The following is a 17,837-nucleotide window of genomic DNA, read 5'->3' as shown; positions in this document are numbered from 1 at the left end:
TGAGACCTTTGAGCGGTTGGTCAAGGAAGATTTAGACAAAACTCAGTTTAAGCCCCCCAAAAATTGTAATTTAACTGGAAATCAAAGGAAAGCTATTGGCACCCTCAAAAACAATGATCAAATCGTAATCAAACCCGCCGATAAAGGCGGGGGGGTAGTCATCCTTAACAGAGATGACTACCACACAGAAGTGGCACGTCAGTTGTCTGACACCACTACATATAAAAAATTGAAAGGAGATCCATCTGTGGGTATTACAAAGAAGTTAGATGCATTTTTAGGACTATACACCACCTTAGAAGTTGTTACTATATACTACATCTGACCATCTGTTTGCTGTATCGGATGAATAAAAAATTGTGTGTTTTTAACACCGGTCTGCCTGATTCCTGCCGCCTGCACTGTGAGGGATGCAAAAGATACCTTTTGGTGCACGCGAGACAGGACACTAATGTAAGTGTTATTCCAAGAGTTCAGCTCGTTTTAAATTAATGTACCCCCGATGTTTGGTGACAGAAAGATACCTTTATGTGAAAGCGAGACAGAATTATAAAGTGAGTGTCTTTCTGATAAACGGGAGAACATCTGAACGAAGTTTTGGATGAAGATAAAAACCTCAAGTTTTAAAGTTTTATTATTTTAAATCAGCGCTAGTTTGCAACCACCCATTGTTTTGCAGTCATTTGATTTGAAGGGATTAATAAGGGAAAATCCCATGTGTTGCAAACCTGCGGCTTACATTTGGTAGCGCGGGGCTACATACATATATTGTTTGTCAGAGTGTGTATTCCCTTGATTTGTGGCCCAGCTGCTGCCTTTTATCCTATATTATCTGAAGTTCACTAGGCAGTTTTTTACTGTTTATTAACATGTTTAAACATAGGAGAGAACGAAGGGATTTGTTACAAAATCTATTTGATCCCAACAGTAAAGATATTATATTACAAGATGACACTCTAGAAAGCGCAATGCGCAAACTAGAAAAATTACTTATAAAGGAGGGAAATTTGTGGTGGGAAATCTCCACTTTAGAAAGATATATAAAGGATAATTTGATACCACGGGGGTTAAGGTTAAATAAAAATCCCTCTTTTGAAGGGGAATCCGATGCTTTCAAAAAGGAGTGGTTTTCAATTTTGGATTCATGCTCTTTTAAATTAATGGAGCATATAATAAAAGAGAAAAAACATATGCTTGCAGATATAGAGAGAGAAATTGAACTCTCAGAATCCTTAATTAAACCATCATCCGATTTGAAAGAATATAAAGAATTAGAGGATCGTATTTTGATTAGAGTAAGAAGAAATGAACAAGATCTCATGAAAAAGAAACAAAAAAAGTATAACAGAGATAAAAATGATTATAAAGAAGGTAATGTACATATAGAAAATGGTAATTTGGGAGTTTCTACAGGTTTGCCTGAACGAGATACACAGAATCTCGCTCCCGGCCGAAATAGACTCAGACCCGCAAATTATGTTAATGATGCACCACGTGAACAGAAAACTCGTTCTGTAAACTTAAAGAGAGGTCGTTTCCCATCATATAGGGAAATCTCTATACCCGATCAAAATAGACATTTTAGGGATAGAAATCATAACCGTTTTTCCACCAACTATAAATACACAGTAAGATCCCCATCTCATGGTTATCCAAGGAGGAGACCGTCCTCCAATGACAATGTAAGTGGCAATTCAGCTAACTATGGGGAAAGAAGGGAGAATGTGAGTCAAAACAGACATTACGACACAAATACTTTTTTAGAGAGACGACCAGCGAAAAACCGACAAAGGTAAAAAGAAAGATTAATATATATAAAAAAATAAGAGGCTGCAGAGCAGGCAAATTTAGGGGTATGTCAAAAAAGAAAAGATCACAGTTGAAAAATGAAGGTAATCAAAAGGATCCAGCACCAGAGACCACACAGAAGGAACATAGTAAAACTAAGATATACAATCTTAGTGATTACAGTCTGTCAAAAGATGAACAGGACCTTCTAGAAAAAGGCCTAAAATTTGCCCCTACAAGTAAACTTGATAATTTTGGTACTTATATTGATCTGCAGTGTTTTATTCGCAAATTGTCTCTGAAAAGATTTTTTGCAGAAAATACAGACACCAATACCCCTATGGATAGTGGACAGGATGGCATGAAGGTCTTCAAAAAAAGATCCACCTTTTTCCCTAAACATAAAAGGGGGTGTTTTGTTGAGACCTTTGAGCGGTTGGTCAAGGAAGATTTAGACAAAACTCAGTTTAAGCCCCCCAAAAATTGTAATTTAACTGGAAATCAAAGGAAAGCTATTGGCACCCTCAAAAACAATGATCAAATCGTAATCAAACCCGCCGATAAAGGCGGGGGGGTAGTCATCCTTAACAGAGATGACTACCACACAGAAGTGGCACGTCAGTTGTCTGACACCACTACATATAAAAAATTGAAAGGAGATCCATCTGTGGGTATTACAAAGAAGTTAGATGCATTTTTAGGACTATACACCACCTTAGAAGTTGTTACTATATACTACATCTGACCATCTGTTTGCTGTATCGGATGAATAAAAAATTGTGTGTTTTTAACACCGGTCTGCCTGATTCCTGCCGCCTGCACTGTGAGGGATGCAAAAGATACCTTTTGGTGCACGCGAGACAGGACACTAATGTAAGTGTTATTCCAAGAGTTCAGCTCGTTTTAAATGAATGTACCCCCGATGTTTGGTGACAGAAAGATACCTTTATGTGAAAGCGAGACAGAATTATAAAGTGAGTGTCTTTCTGATAAACGGGAGAACATCTGAACGAAGTTTTGGATGAAGATAAAAACCTCAAGTTTTAAAGTTTTATTATTTTAAATCAGCGCTAGTTTGCAACCACCCATTGTTTTGCAGTCATTTGATTTGAAGGGATTAATAAGGGAAAATCCCATGTGTTGCAAACCTGCGGCTTACATTTGGTAGCGCGGGGCTACATACATATATTGTTTGTCAGAGTGTGTATTCCCTTGATTTGTGGCCCAGCTGCTGCCTTTTATCCTATATTATCTGAAGTTCACTAGGCAGTTTTTTACTGTTTATTAACATGTTTAAACATAGGAGAGAACGAAGGGATTTGTTACAAAATCTATTTGATCCCAACAGTAAAGATATTATATTACAAGATGACACTCTAGAAAGCGCAATGCGCAAACTAGAAAAATTACTTATAAAGGAGGGAAATTTGTGGTGGGAAATCTCCACTTTAGAAAGATATATAAAGGATAATTTGATACCACGGGGGTTAAGGTTAAATAAAAATCCCTCTTTTGAAGGGGAATCCGATGCTTTCAAAAAGGAGTGGTTTTCAATTTTGGATTCATGCTCTTTTAAATTAATGGAGCATATAATAAAAGAGAAAAAACATATGCTTGCAGATATAGAGAGAGAAATTGAACTCTCAGAATCCTTAATTAAACCATCATCCGATTTGAAAGAATATAAAGAATTAGAGGATCGTATTTTGATTAGAGTAAGAAGAAATGAACAAGATCTCATGAAAAAGAAACAAAAAAAGTATAACAGAGATAAAAATGATTATAAAGAAGGTAATGTACATATAGAAAATGGTAATTTGGGAGTTTCTACAGGTTTGCCTGAACGAGATACACAGAATCTCGCTCCCGGCCGAAATAGACTCAGACCCGCAAATTATGTTAATGATGCACCACGTGAACAGAAAACTCGTTCTGTAAACTTAAAGAGAGGTCGTTTCCCATCATATAGGGAAATCTCTATACCCGATCAAAATAGACATTTTAGGGATAGAAATCATAACCGTTTTTCCACCAACTATAAATACACAGTAAGATCCCCATCTCATGGTTATCCAAGGAGGAGACCGTCCTCCAATGACAATGTAAGTGGCAATTCAGCTAACTATGGGGAAAGAAGGGAGAATGTGAGTCAAAACAGACATTACGACACAAATACTTTTTTAGAGAGACGACCAGCGAAAAACCGACAAAGGTAAAAAGAAAGATTAATATATATAAAAAAATAAGAGGCTGCAGAGCAGGCAAATTTAGGGGTATGTCAAAAAAGAAAAGATCACAGTTGAAAAATGAAGGTAATCAAAAGGATCCAGCACCAGAGACCACACAGAAGGAACATAGTAAAACTAAGATATACAATCTTAGTGATTACAGTCTGTCAAAAGATGAACAGGACCTTCTAGAAAAAGGCCTAAAATTTGCCCCTACAAGTAAACTTGATAATTTTGGTACTTATATTGATCTGCAGTGTTTTATTCGCAAATTGTCTCTGAAAAGATTTTTTGCAGAAAATACAGACACCAATACCCCTATGGATAGTGGACAGGATGGCATGAAGGTCTTCAAAAAAAGATCCACCTTTTTCCCTAAACATAAAAGGGGGTGTTTTGTTGAGACCTTTGAGCGGTTGGTCAAGGAAGATTTAGACAAAACTCAGTTTAAGCCCCCCAAAAATTGTAATTTAACTGGAAATCAAAGGAAAGCTATTGGCACCCTCAAAAACAATGATCAAATCGTAATCAAACCCGCCGATAAAGGCGGGGGGGTAGTCATCCTTAACAGAGATGACTACCACACAGAAGTGGCACGTCAGTTGTCTGACACCACTACATATAAAAAATTGAAAGGAGATCCATCTGTGGGTATTACAAAGAAGTTAGATGCATTTTTAGGACTATACACCACCTTAGAAGTTGTTACTATATACTACATCTGACCATCTGTTTGCTGTATCGGATGAATAAAAAATTGTGTGTTTTTAACACCGGTCTGCCTGATTCCTGCCGCCTGCACTGTGAGGGATGCAAAAGATACCTTTTGGTGCACGCGAGACAGGACACTAATGTAAGTGTTATTCCAAGAGTTCAGCTCGTTTTAAATGAATGTACCCCCGATGTTTGGTGACAGAAAGATACCTTTATGTGAAAGCGAGACAGAATTATAAAGTGAGTGTCTTTCTGATAAACGGGAGAACATCTGAACGAAGTTTTGGATGAAGATAAAAACCTCAAGTTTTAAAGTTTTATTATTTTAAATCAGCGCTAGTTTGCAACCACCCATTGTTTTGCAGTCATTTGATTTGAAGGGATTAATAAGGGAAAATCCCATGTGTTGCAAACCTGCGGCTTACATTTGGTAGCGCGGGGCTACATACATATATTGTTTGTCAGAGTGTGTATTCCCTTGATTTGTGGCCCAGCTGCTGCCTTTTATCCTATATTATCTGAAGTTCACTAGGCAGTTTTTTACTGTTTATTAACATGTTTAAACATAGGAGAGAACGAAGGGATTTGTTACAAAATCTATTTGATCCCAACAGTAAAGATATTATATTACAAGATGACACTCTAGAAAGCGCAATGCGCAAACTAGAAAAATTACTTTTAAAGGAGGGAAATTTGTGGTGGGAAATCTCCACTTTAGAAAGATATATAAAGGATAATTTGATACCACGGGGGTTAAGGTTAAATAAAAATCCCTCTTTTGAAGGGGAATCCGATGCTTTCAAAAAGGAGTGGTTTTCAATTTTGGATTCATGCTCTTTTAAATTAATGGAGCATATAATAAAAGAGAAAAAACATATGCTTGCAGATATAGAGAGAGAAATTGAACTCTCAGAATCCTTAATTAAACCATCATCCGATTTGAAAGAATATAAAGAATTAGAGGATCGTATTTTGATTAGAGTAAGAAGAAATGAACAAGATCTCATGAAAAAGAAACAAAAAAAGTATAACAGAGATAAAAATGATTATAAAGAAGGTAATGTACATATAGAAAATGGTAATTTGGGAGTTTCTACAGGTTTGCCTGAACGAGATACACAGAATCTCGCTCCCGGCCGAAATAGACTCAGACCCGCAAATTATGTTAATGATGCACCACGTGAACAGAAAACTCGTTCTGTAAACTTAAAGAGAGGTCGTTTCCCATCATATAGGGAAATCTCTATACCCGATCAAAATAGACATTTTAGGGATAGAAATCATAACCGTTTTTCCACCAACTATAAATACACAGTAAGATCCCCATCTCATGGTTATCCAAGGAGGAGACCGTCCTCCAATGACAATGTAAGTGGCAATTCAGCTAACTATGGGGAAAGAAGGGAGAATGTGAGTCAAAACAGACATTACGACACAAATACTTTTTTAGAGAGACGACCAGCGAAAAACCGACAAAGGTAAAAAGAAAGATTAATATATATAAAAAAATAAGAGGCTGCAGAGCAGGCAAATTTAGGGGTATGTCAAAAAAGAAAAGATCACAGTTGAAAAATGAAGGTAATCAAAAGGATCCAGCACCAGAGACCACACAGAAGGAACATAGTAAAACTAAGATATACAATCTTAGTGATTACAGTCTGTCAAAAGATGAACAGGACCTTCTAGAAAAAGGCCTAAAATTTGCCCCTACAAGTAAACTTGATAATTTTGGTACTTATATTGATCTGCAGTGTTTTATTCGCAAATTGTCTCTGAAAAGATTTTTTGCAGAAAATACAGACACCAATACCCCTATGGATAGTGGACAGGATGGCATGAAGGTCTTCAAAAAAAGATCCACCTTTTTCCCTAAACATAAAAGGGGGTGTTTTGTTGAGACCTTTGAGCGGTTGGTCAAGGAAGATTTAGACAAAACTCAGTTTAAGCCCCCCAAAAATTGTAATTTAACTGGAAATCAAAGGAAAGCTATTGGCACCCTCAAAAACAATGATCAAATCGTAATCAGAGGCGTCACTAGGGTTGGTGTCACCCGGTGTGGTAACTCATGGTGTCACCCCCCATGGACCTTCTCCCGTAGCACACCACACGGTTTCTTATCAGTGTGTGTGTATAAAATATATATATATACACATATACATACATACATATACATACATATATATATATATATATACATACATATATATATATATATATATATATATATATACATATATACACACACACACACACACATACATATACACACATACGGTAATCGAAGAGGGAATTTTGAAGTGGGGGTATGGAAAATTGAAAGGGGTAGTGTCCACTCGAGAGTGTACTGTGGCAGATACCGAAAAAGGAGTGTGGCCAATCAGTAGGTGGGTGTCCTTAAGAGGCACTGGGTGAGAGGGAGGACACATGATGGAGGAAGGGACTGAGGAGGTTGGGGGCTTTAGGTGAGAGGGGGATGCAGGGTGGGAGAAAGACATAATGGATAGAGGATAGAGGGACAGAGGAAGGGGGAGATGCTGGGTGGGAGAGGATGCAGAGAGGGAGGGGGACATACCGGGGATTGGGACGCTGGGTGGGAGAGGACGCAGAGTGGGAGGAGGACATACTGGGGACTGGGACACTGGGTGGGAGAGGACGGAGAGTGGGAGAAGGGCATACTGGAGATTGGGATGCTGGGTGGGAGAGGACGCAGAGTGGGAGGGGGACATACTGAAGATTGGGATGCTGGGTGGGAGGGGGACATGCTGGGGATTGGGAGGCTGGGTGGGAGAGGACGCAGAGTGGGAGGAGGACATACTGAAGATTGGGACACTGGGTGGGAGGGGGACATGCTGGGGATTGGGACGCTGGGTGGGAGAGGACGCAGAGTTGGAGGAGGACATACTGGGGATTGGTACGCTGGGTTGGAGAGGACGCAGAGTGGGAGGTGGACATACTGGGGATTGGGACACTGGGTGGGAGAGGACGCAGAGTGGGAGGAGGACATACTGGGGACTGGGACACTGGGTGGGAGAGGACGGAGAGTGGGAGAAGGGCATACTGGAGATTGGGATGCTGGGTGGGAGAGGACGCAGAGTGGGAGGGGGACATACTGAAGATTGGGATGCTGGGTGGGAGGGGGACATGCTGGGGATTGGGAGGCTGGGTGGGAGAGGACGCAGAGTGGGAGGAGGACATACTGAAGATTGGGACACTGGGTGGGAGGAGGACATGCTGGGGATTGGGACGCTGGGTGGGAGAGGACGCAGAGTTGGAGGAGGACATACTGGGGATTGGTACGCTGGGTTGGAGAGGACACAGAGTGGGAGGTGGACATACTGGGGATTGGGACGCTGGGTGGGAGAGGACGCAGGGTGGGAGGGGGACATACTAGGGATTGGGACGCTGGGTGGGAGAGGACGCAGGGTGGGAGGGGGACATACTGAGGATTGGGACACTGGGTGGGAGAGGACGCAGAGTGGGAGGGGGACATACTGGGGATTGGGACGCAGGGTGGGCGAGGACGCAGAGTGAGAGGGGGACATACTAGGGATTGGGACACTGGGTGGGAGAGGACGCAGAGTGGGAGGAGGACATACTGGGGATTGAGACGCTGGGTGGGAGAGGACGCAGAGTGGGACATACCGGGAATTGGGACGCTGGGTGGGAGAGGACGCAGAGTGGGAGGGGGACATACTGGGGATTGGGACGCTGGGTGGGAGAGGATGCAGAGTCGGAGGGGGACATACTGGGGATTGAGACGCTGGGTGGAAGAGGACGCAGAGTGGGGAGGGGGACATACTGGGGATTGGGAAGCTGGGTGGGATAGGATGCAGAGTGGGAGGGGGACATACTGGGGATTGGGACGCTGTGATTGGAGAGGATGCAGAGTGGGACATACCGGGAATTGGGACGCTGGGTAGGAGAGGACGCAGAGTGGGAGGGGGACATACTGGGGACTGAGACACTGGGTGGGAGAGGATGCAGAGTGGGAGGGGGACATACTGGGGATTGGAACGCTGGGATTGGAGAGGATGCAGAGTGGGAGGGGGACATACCGGGAATTGGGACGCTGGGTAGGAGAGGACGCAGAGTGGGAGGGGGACATACTGGGGATTGAGACACTGGGTGGGAGAGGATGCAGAGTGGGAGGGGGACATACTGGGGATTGGAACGCTGGGATTGGAGAGGATGCAGAGTGGGAGGGGGACATACCGGGAATTAGGACGCTGGGTAGGAGAGGACACAGAGTGGGAGGGGGACATACTGGGGATTGGGACACTGGGTGGGAGAGGAAGCAGGGTGGAAGGAGGACATACTGGGGATTGGGATGCTGGGTGGGAGAGGATGCAGAGTGGGAGAGGGACAGACTGGGGATTAGGACGCTGGGTTGGAGAGGAACATACTGGAGATTGTCATTTAATTTTAAAGCCTACCAGCTCCAGCAGCGATAGGTACAGGAACCAAGCGCCCGACGGTGCTCCTTCAGTGGCAGGGACGAGATCCAGGCGCATCTCCTGTGCGCGCCCGGCGGTGCTCCTTCAGCGGCAGGGATGAGATCCAGGCGCATCTCCTGTGCGCGCCCGGCGGTGCTCCGGCGGTGGCAGGCAGGGAGGAGAGCCGGGTACCCCGCTAGCTGCAAGACGGGAGCCGGGCGCACCCCACGTGGGCACCATGCACTCGACTCCCATTCTCCCTCACAGAATGATCTGCCCTGCGGTGCCGGCGTGCGTGGTGACGTCACGAGAGTGACGTCCTGCACCCGGCATCTATAGATTGCGGCAGTACAGATCAGGCGGCACCGCGGCGGTGAATAGAGTGTGGGTGTACAACTCTTTTTGGTGTCACCCCATTGAAGGGTGACACCTGGGTGCGGGCCGCACCCCCCGCACCCCCCTCATGACGCCACTGATCGTAATCAAACCCGCCGATAAAGGCGGGGGGGTAGTCATCCTTAACAGAGATGACTACCACACAGAAGTGGCACGTCAGTTGTCTGACACCACTACATATAAAAAATTGAAAGGAGATCCATCTGTGGGTATTACAAAGAAGTTAGATGCATTTTTAGGACTATACACCACCTTAGAAGTTGTTACTATATACTACATCTGACCATCTGTTTGCTGTATCGGATGAATAAAAAATTGTGTGTTTTTAACACCGGTCTGCCTGATTCCTGCCGCCTGCACTGTGAGGGATGCAAAAGATACCTTTTGGTGCACGCGAGACAGGACACTAATGTAAGTGTTATTCCAAGAGTTCAGCTCGTTTTAAATGAATGTACCCCCGATGTTTGGTGACAGAAAGATACCTTTATGTGAAAGCGAGACAGAATTATAAAGTGAGTGTCTTTCTGATAAACGGGAGAACATCTGAACGAAGTTTTGGATGAAGATAAAAACCTCAAGTTTTAAAGTTTTATTATTTTAAATCAGCGCTAGTTTGCAACCACCCATTGTTTTGCAGTCATTTGATTTGAAGGGATTAATAAGGGAAAATCCCATGTGTTGCAAACCTGCGGCTTACATTTGGTAGCGCGGGGCTACATACATATATTGTTTGTCAGAGTGTGTATTCCCTTGATTTGTGGCCCAGCTGCTGCCTTTTATCCTATATTATCTGAAGTTCACTAGGCAGTTTTTTACTGTTTATTAACATGTTTAAACATAGGAGAGAACGAAGGGATTTGTTACAAAATCTATTTGATCCCAACAGTAAAGATATTATATTACAAGATGACACTCTAGAAAGCGCAATGCGCAAACTAGAAAAATTACTTTTAAAGGAGGGAAATTTGTGGTGGGAAATCTCCACTTTAGAAAGATATATAAAGGATAATTTGATACCACGGGGGTTAAGGTTAAATAAAAATCCCTCTTTTGAAGGGGAATCCGATGCTTTCAAAAAGGAGTGGTTTTCAATTTTGGATTCATGCTCTTTTAAATTAATGGAGCATATAATAAAAGAGAAAAAACATATGCTTGCAGATATAGAGAGAGAAATTGAACTCTCAGAATCCTTAATTAAACCATCATCCGATTTGAAAGAATATAAAGAATTAGAGGATCGTATTTTGATTAGAGTAAGAAGAAATGAACAAGATCTCATGAAAAAGAAACAAAAAAAGTATAACAGAGATAAAAATGATTATAAAGAAGGTAATGTACATATAGAAAATGGTAATTTGGGAGTTTCTACAGGTTTGCCTGAACGAGATACACAGAATCTCGCTCCCGGCCGAAATAGACTCAGACCCGCAAATTATGTTAATGATGCACCACGTGAACAGAAAACTCGTTCTGTAAACTTAAAGAGAGGTCGTTTCCCATCATATAGGGAAATCTCTATACCCGATCAAAATAGACATTTTAGGGATAGAAATCATAACCGTTTTTCCACCAACTATAAATACACAGTAAGATCCCCATCTCATGGTTATCCAAGGAGGAGACCGTCCTCCAATGACAATGTAAGTGGCAATTCAGCTAACTATGGGGAAAGAAGGGAGAATGTGAGTCAAAACAGACATTACGACACAAATACTTTTTTAGAGAGACGACCAGCGAAAAACCGACAAAGGTAAAAAGAAAGATTAATATATATAAATAAATAAGAGGCTGCAGAGCAGGCAAATTTAGGGGTATGTCAAAAAAGAAAAGATCACAGTTGAAAAATGAAGGTAATCAAAAGGATCCAGCACCAGAGACCACACAGAAGGAACATAGTAAAACTAAGATATACAATCTTAGTGATTACAGTCTGTCAAAAGATGAACAGGACCTTCTAGAAAAAGGCCTAAAATTTGCCCCTACAAGTAAACTTGATAATTTTGGTACTTATATTGATCTGCAGTGTTTTATTCGCAAATTGTCTCTGAAAAGATTTTTTGCAGAAAATACAGACACCAATACCCCTATGGATAGTGGACAGGATGGCATGAAGGTCTTCAAAAAAAGATCCACCTTTTTCCCTAAACATAAAAGGGGGTGTTTTGTTGAGACCTTTGAGCGGTTGGTCAAGGAAGATTTAGACAAAACTCAGTTTAAGCCCCCCAAAAATTGTAATTTAACTGGAAATCAAAGGAAAGCTATTGGCACCCTCAAAAACAATGATCAAATCGTAATCAAACCCGCCGATAAAGGCGGGGGGGTAGTCATCCTTAACAGAGATGACTACCACACAGAAGTGGCACGTCAGTTGTCTGACACCACTACATATAAAAAATTGAAAGGAGATCCATCTGTGGGTATTACAAAGAAGTTAGATGCATTTTTAGGACTATACACCACCTTAGAAGTTGTTACTATATACTACATCTGACCATCTGTTTGCTGTATCGGATGAATAAAAAATTGTGTGTTTTTAACACCGGTCTGCCTGATTCCTGCCGCCTGCACTGTGAGGGATGCAAAAGATACCTTTTGGTGCACGCGAGACAGGACACTAATGTAAGTGTTATTCCAAGAGTTCAGCTCGTTTTAAATGAATGTACCCCCGATGTTTGGTGACAGAAAGATACCTTTATGTGAAAGCGAGACAGAATTATAAAGTGAGTGTCTTTCTGATAAACGGGAGAACATCTGAACGAAGTTTTGGATGAAGATAAAAACCTCAAGTTTTAAAGTTTTATTATTTTAAATCAGCGCTAGTTTGCAACCACCCATTGTTTTGCAGTCATTTGATTTGAAGGGATTAATAAGGGAAAATCCCATGTGTTGCAAACCTGCGGCTTACATTTGGTAGCGCGGGGCTACATACATATATTGTTTGTCAGAATGTTAATGTCTATGTCTATTGTTGTGCCTAATATTTTAATCTTAAGATAATAAAAGTTATATTTTAAGTATAAATAATTTTTCAATGAGTGCCCCCAGAAAAAGAGAGTTTCTTTTTTTCTCTTTTATACATATAGTATATCTCAGTGGTAACATTATGTGACTATCACAGAAGGAAAGTGGCTAGTTACATACAGTATATCTCAGTGGTAATGTTACGTGACTAGCACAGAAGGAAAGTGGCTGGTTACATATAGTATATCTCAGTGGTAACATTATGTGACTAGCACAGAAGGAGAAGTGGTTGGTTACATATAGTATATCTCAGTGGTAATGTTACGTGATTAGCACAGAAGGAGAAGTGGCTGGTTACATACAGTATATCTCAGTGATAATGTTATGTGCGTAGCACAGAAGGAGAAGTGGCTGGTTACATACAGTATATGTCAGTGGTAATGATATGTGACTAGCACAGAAGGAGAAGTGGCTGGTTACATACAGTATATCTCAGTGGTAATGTTACGCGACTAGCACAGAAGGAGAAGTGGCTGGTTACATATAGTATATCTCAGTGGTAACATTATGTGACTAGCACAGAAGGAAAGTGGCTAGTTACATACAGTATATCTCAGTGGTAATGTTACGTGACTAGCACAGAAGGAAAGTGGCTGGTTACATATAGTATATCTCAGTGGTAACATTATGTGACTAGCACAGAAGGAGAAGTGGTTGGTTACATACAGTATATCTCAGTGGTAATGTTACGTGATTAGCACAGAAGGAAAGTGGCTGGTTACATACAGTATATCTCAGTGGTAATGTTATGTCACTAGCACAGAAGGAGAAGTGGCTGGTTACACTCAGTATATGTCAGTGGTAACATTATATGACTAGCACAGAAGGAGAAGTGGTTGGATACATACAGTATATCTCAGTGGTAATGATATGTGACTAGCACAGAAGGAGAAGTGGTTGGATACATACAGTATATCTCAGTGGTAATGTTACGTGATTAGCACAGAAGGAAAGTGGCTGGTTACATACAGTATATCTCAGTGGTAATGTTATGTGACTAGCACAGAAGGAGAAGTGGCTGGTTACATACAGTGTATGTCAGTGGTAATGATATGTGACTAGCACAGAAGGAGAAGTGGCTGGTTACATACAGTATATGTCAGTGGTAATATTACGTGACTAGCACAGAAGGAGAAGTGGCTGGTTACATACAGTATATGTCAGTTGTAATATTACGTGACTAGCACAGAAGGAGAAGTGGCTGGTTACATACAGTATATCTCAGTGGTAATATTACGTGACTAGCACAGAAGGAGAAGTGGCTGGTTACATACAGTATATCTCAGTGGTAATGTTATGTCACTAGCACAGAAGGAGAAGTGGCTGGTTACATACAGTATATGTCAGTGGTAATATTACGTGACTAGCACAGAAGGAGAAGTGGTTGGATACATACAGTATATCTCAGTGGTAATGATATGTGACTAGCACAGAAGGAGAAGTGGTTGGATACATACAGTATATCTCAGTGGTAATGTTACGTGACTAGCACAGAAGGAGAAGTGGTTGGATACATACAGTATATCTCAGTGGTAATGATATGTGACTAGCACAGAAGGAGAAGTGGTTGGATACATACAGTATATCTCAGTGGTAATGTTACGTGACTAGCACAGAAGGATAAGTGGCTGGTTACATACAATATATAGCTCAGTGTTAATGATATGTGACTAGCACAGAAGGAGAAGTGGCTGGTTGGTTACATACAATATATAGCTCAGTGGTAATGATATGTGACTAGCACAGAAGGAGAAGTGGCTGGTTACATACATTATATCTCAGTGGTAATGATATGTGACTAGCACAGAAGGAGAAGTGGTTGGATACATACAGTATATCTCAGTGGTAATGATATGTGACTAGCACAGAAGTAGAAGTGGTTGGATACATACAGTATATCTCAGTGGTAATGTTATGTGACTAGCACAGAAGGATAAGTGGCTGGTTACATACAATATATAGCTCAGTGTTAATGATATGTGACTAGCACAGAAGGAGAAGTGGCTGGTTGGTTACATACAATATATAGCTCAGTGGTAATGATATGTGACTAGCACAGAAGGAGAAGTGGCTGGTTACATACAGTATATCTCAGTGGTAATGATATGTGACTAGCACAGAAGTAGAAGTGGCTGGATACATACAGTATATCTCAGTGGTAAAGATACGTGACTAGCACAGAAGGAGAAGTGGCTGGTTACATACAGTATATCTCAGTGGTAATGTTATGTCACTAGCACAGAAGGAGAAGTGGTTGGATACATACAGTATATCTCAGTGGTAATGATATGTGACTAGCACAGAAGGAGAAGTGGTTGGATACATACAGTATATCTCAGTGTTAATGATATGTGACTAGCACAGAAGGAGAAGTGGTTGGATACATACAGTTAAGGTAGAGGATGCCGACTGAGAGCGCAGGGGTGAACATGATGCAGTTGTCGCTCACTCTGTTGACAGCGGTTCTAGTTCCTGATGGCGTATCTGCAAGGAGACAGAATTGGGATAAACTGATCAGGTCATTGTAAGGTTGAAAAAAGCATGTAGCGTCACAGTCAAAGGTCTCTCATGTTATCCTCTGTGTCCCATACGGATTACATTTGCCTCTCCTGCTGAAACTGCCCCCAACACAAACCTTCAGATAACATAAATCAGTCATCCTCTTCAGTCCATTGTAGAAACATTAATATAATTAATCTGTATACAGGGTAAATTCATTCTGTTTGCTGAACCATCAAGTTCTATTGAAGCTGAATAGGAATTAAACACCATAGAATGAATCACAAACTCCAGTTACCTTTGTATATAATATGTCCGGTATTTTCTTCCACCTCTATATGATCCTTTTCCAGTGTGCTTACTGCCCCCTCACTGAAAGCAAATATGAGCAAAATACATTGGTGTGTCATTTTTATTTATATCATTATTTCTCCCTCTTATCTGCCTGTGTAACCCTTCTGGTACGGGTCAGGCTTACTATAACCCTTCTGTCTGTGTCACCCTACTGGTGTGGGTCAGACTTACTGTAACCTTCTGTCTGTGTCACCCTACTGGTGTTGGTCAGACTTACTGTAACCTTCTGTCTTTGTCACCCTACTGGCGCTGGTCAGACTTACTATACCCTCCTGTCTGTGCTACTGATGTGGGTCAGACTTACTATTACCCTTCTGTCTGTGTCACCCTACTGGTGCTGGTCAGACTTACTGTAACATTCTGTCTTTGTCACCCTACCAGTGTGGGTCAGACTTACTATAACCCTTCTGTCTGTGTCACCTTACTGGTGTGCGTCAAACTTACTATACCCTCCTGTCTGTGTCACCCTACTGGTGTGGGTCAGACTTACTATTACCCTTCTGTCTAGAGTCACCCTTCATGACTATAAGACAGCTGATAAATGGAACAGAGCTCTATTGACCTGTAAAAAGGGGGTGCAGCTAAGACAGCCTGGGATATATGGGCCCAGGGGAGTGCAGTATAGATTGGAAGCCCATGATTGAATGATGGCCGGCCTTCCAACATTGAAACTTTCAATGTGATTATGGCCATCTCATCAAAAAACTTTGATGAAAAAAAACATTGGAATGGTTTGCAAATGCGCATTACCAACTTGCGGGCAATTCTTCATGTTCAACAGCAGAATTAAGCTGTATATTAATATCATATGGCTATCGCTTCTACACCATATGACGGTGGCTGCCATCAGAAAGCCGCCATGGAATGGTATAGTCACTGCCAGCGCAGTGTGCACACAGGAAAGCTGCCGAGTAGACAGAATGTGTGACAGGGGGCCAACCCAGGGAAGGTGCTATAAAACAAAATGGACCAATAGGGAAGAATTAATGGGAGAAGAAAAATTATAGTGGGAATTGTAGCTGGAACTTTACGGCCAAAGATGTAGCTAGAATAATAATAGTTTCTAGACCGGTAGACCCTTCAGTCCCCTCATTTGCGTTCAGACAGACCACCAGTCCAGTCCACTTCTGGCCAGAGCCAAGAGAACATCAGAATGTTGGAGTAGTGTCAGTGGTGGACACTGTCAGCAGGGAACGCACTAAGGGGGACATGTACTAAGCAGTGATAAAAGTTGAGAAGTGAGCCAGTGGAGAAGTTGCACATGGCAACCAATCAGCTTCTCTGTATACTTTTAAAGTATGCAAATTATAAATGTTACATCAATGCTGATTGGTTGCCATGGGCATCTTCTCCATTGGCTCACTTCTCAACTTTTATCACTGCTTAGTACATGTCCCCCTAAACTCCACGGTAATCTTAGATACTGCACTAGTCTAGTCTGAATGAAGCATTCAGAGGTGATGGTGGGGGGTAAGGATCTTAGAGCAGCAAAGATGGCTGCTACCCATGGCCCCAGGTTTTCTCATAGAAACCTCTACCCGTGCTATCTAGGTGGTTATACCCAAATTAAAGGTTACGTTGGAAACTCCAATGCCACAGTATTAGGCAGGCCAATTCCGGACCGTTTTTTCAATCCCGGCATTTGGGATTGAAAAACTCTCAATCCCGGGATTCCAGGGATCCTGGGATTGAGGTGGTGGTGGCACTGGCAGGTAGCAGTAGGGTTCTGTGGCTGCACTCCATCCTCCTCCCAGCCTTCAGTCCTTATCTCCCCCCCCTCCCCACAATCCTTATATCTCTCTTCTGCATCCCCCCCTCGAGTACTGGCCTCTGCTTGTGTGCTCCTCTCTCCACGGCTGGCTCCCCGCCACGCAGCACACAGTCCTCCTCTGCTTGTTTTTAAGTGTGGTGCTTGTGCTGGGGCAGGCAGAGGGTGTCTGGAGTCGGGCCTGCGCAGCGTGACCTCTGATATCACGTCACGCTGCACACAGCCAGGGGGGGGGGGGGGAAGGGGCAGCCGGGCATTGTCTGAGCCGCCTACTGCAGGTGCTCAGCACTGCCTGGCATTTAAAAAACAAAACAGACGTGCACATTGTCTAATCCCGAAATCCCAGGATTGGAAGCTCCAATCCCGGGATTGACATCCCAACGATTTTAGACCAAAATCCTGGGATCCCGCAGATCCCCATCCTGGGATTGGCCACCCTACACAGAATACTGTCGTTTTGAAAATGATGCCAATATCTGGCAAGATTGACCCATTTCTTGGAATAACCCCCTGTCATTGCTTCGTGCTCCCCCCAAGCAGTGCAGCAGAAGTAGAGCTTCTATAATGGGGGTGATCAGAGGTGGACGCTATTGTTTCAGTCGTTGCTGCATCTTTATGCTAATGGCATGGCTGATG

General features: G+C 42.4%; 1 protein-coding gene across 1 annotated transcript in view; it reads right to left on the bottom strand.

Moving 5' to 3' along the window:
• LOC134949489 (uncharacterized) overlaps window positions 1-17,837 on the bottom strand; it is a 228,581-nt gene that overhangs the window by 158,371 nt on the left and 52,373 nt on the right. The window contains exons 14-15 of the mRNA XM_063938086.1: window positions 15,378-15,451; window positions 14,969-15,064 (exon numbers count right to left, since the gene is read on the bottom strand). Of these exons, the coding sequence (XP_063794156.1) occupies window positions 14,969-15,064; window positions 15,378-15,451 (170 nt within the window). The remainder of the gene's footprint in view (window positions 1-14,968; window positions 15,065-15,377; window positions 15,452-17,837) is intronic.

Source organism: Pseudophryne corroboree, chromosome 8, assembly GCF_028390025.1.
Source record: "Pseudophryne corroboree isolate aPseCor3 chromosome 8, aPseCor3.hap2, whole genome shotgun sequence".
Lineage (NCBI taxonomy): Eukaryota > Metazoa > Chordata > Amphibia > Anura > Myobatrachidae > Pseudophryne > Pseudophryne corroboree.
This window is presented reverse-complemented; position numbering and strand designations above follow the sequence as displayed.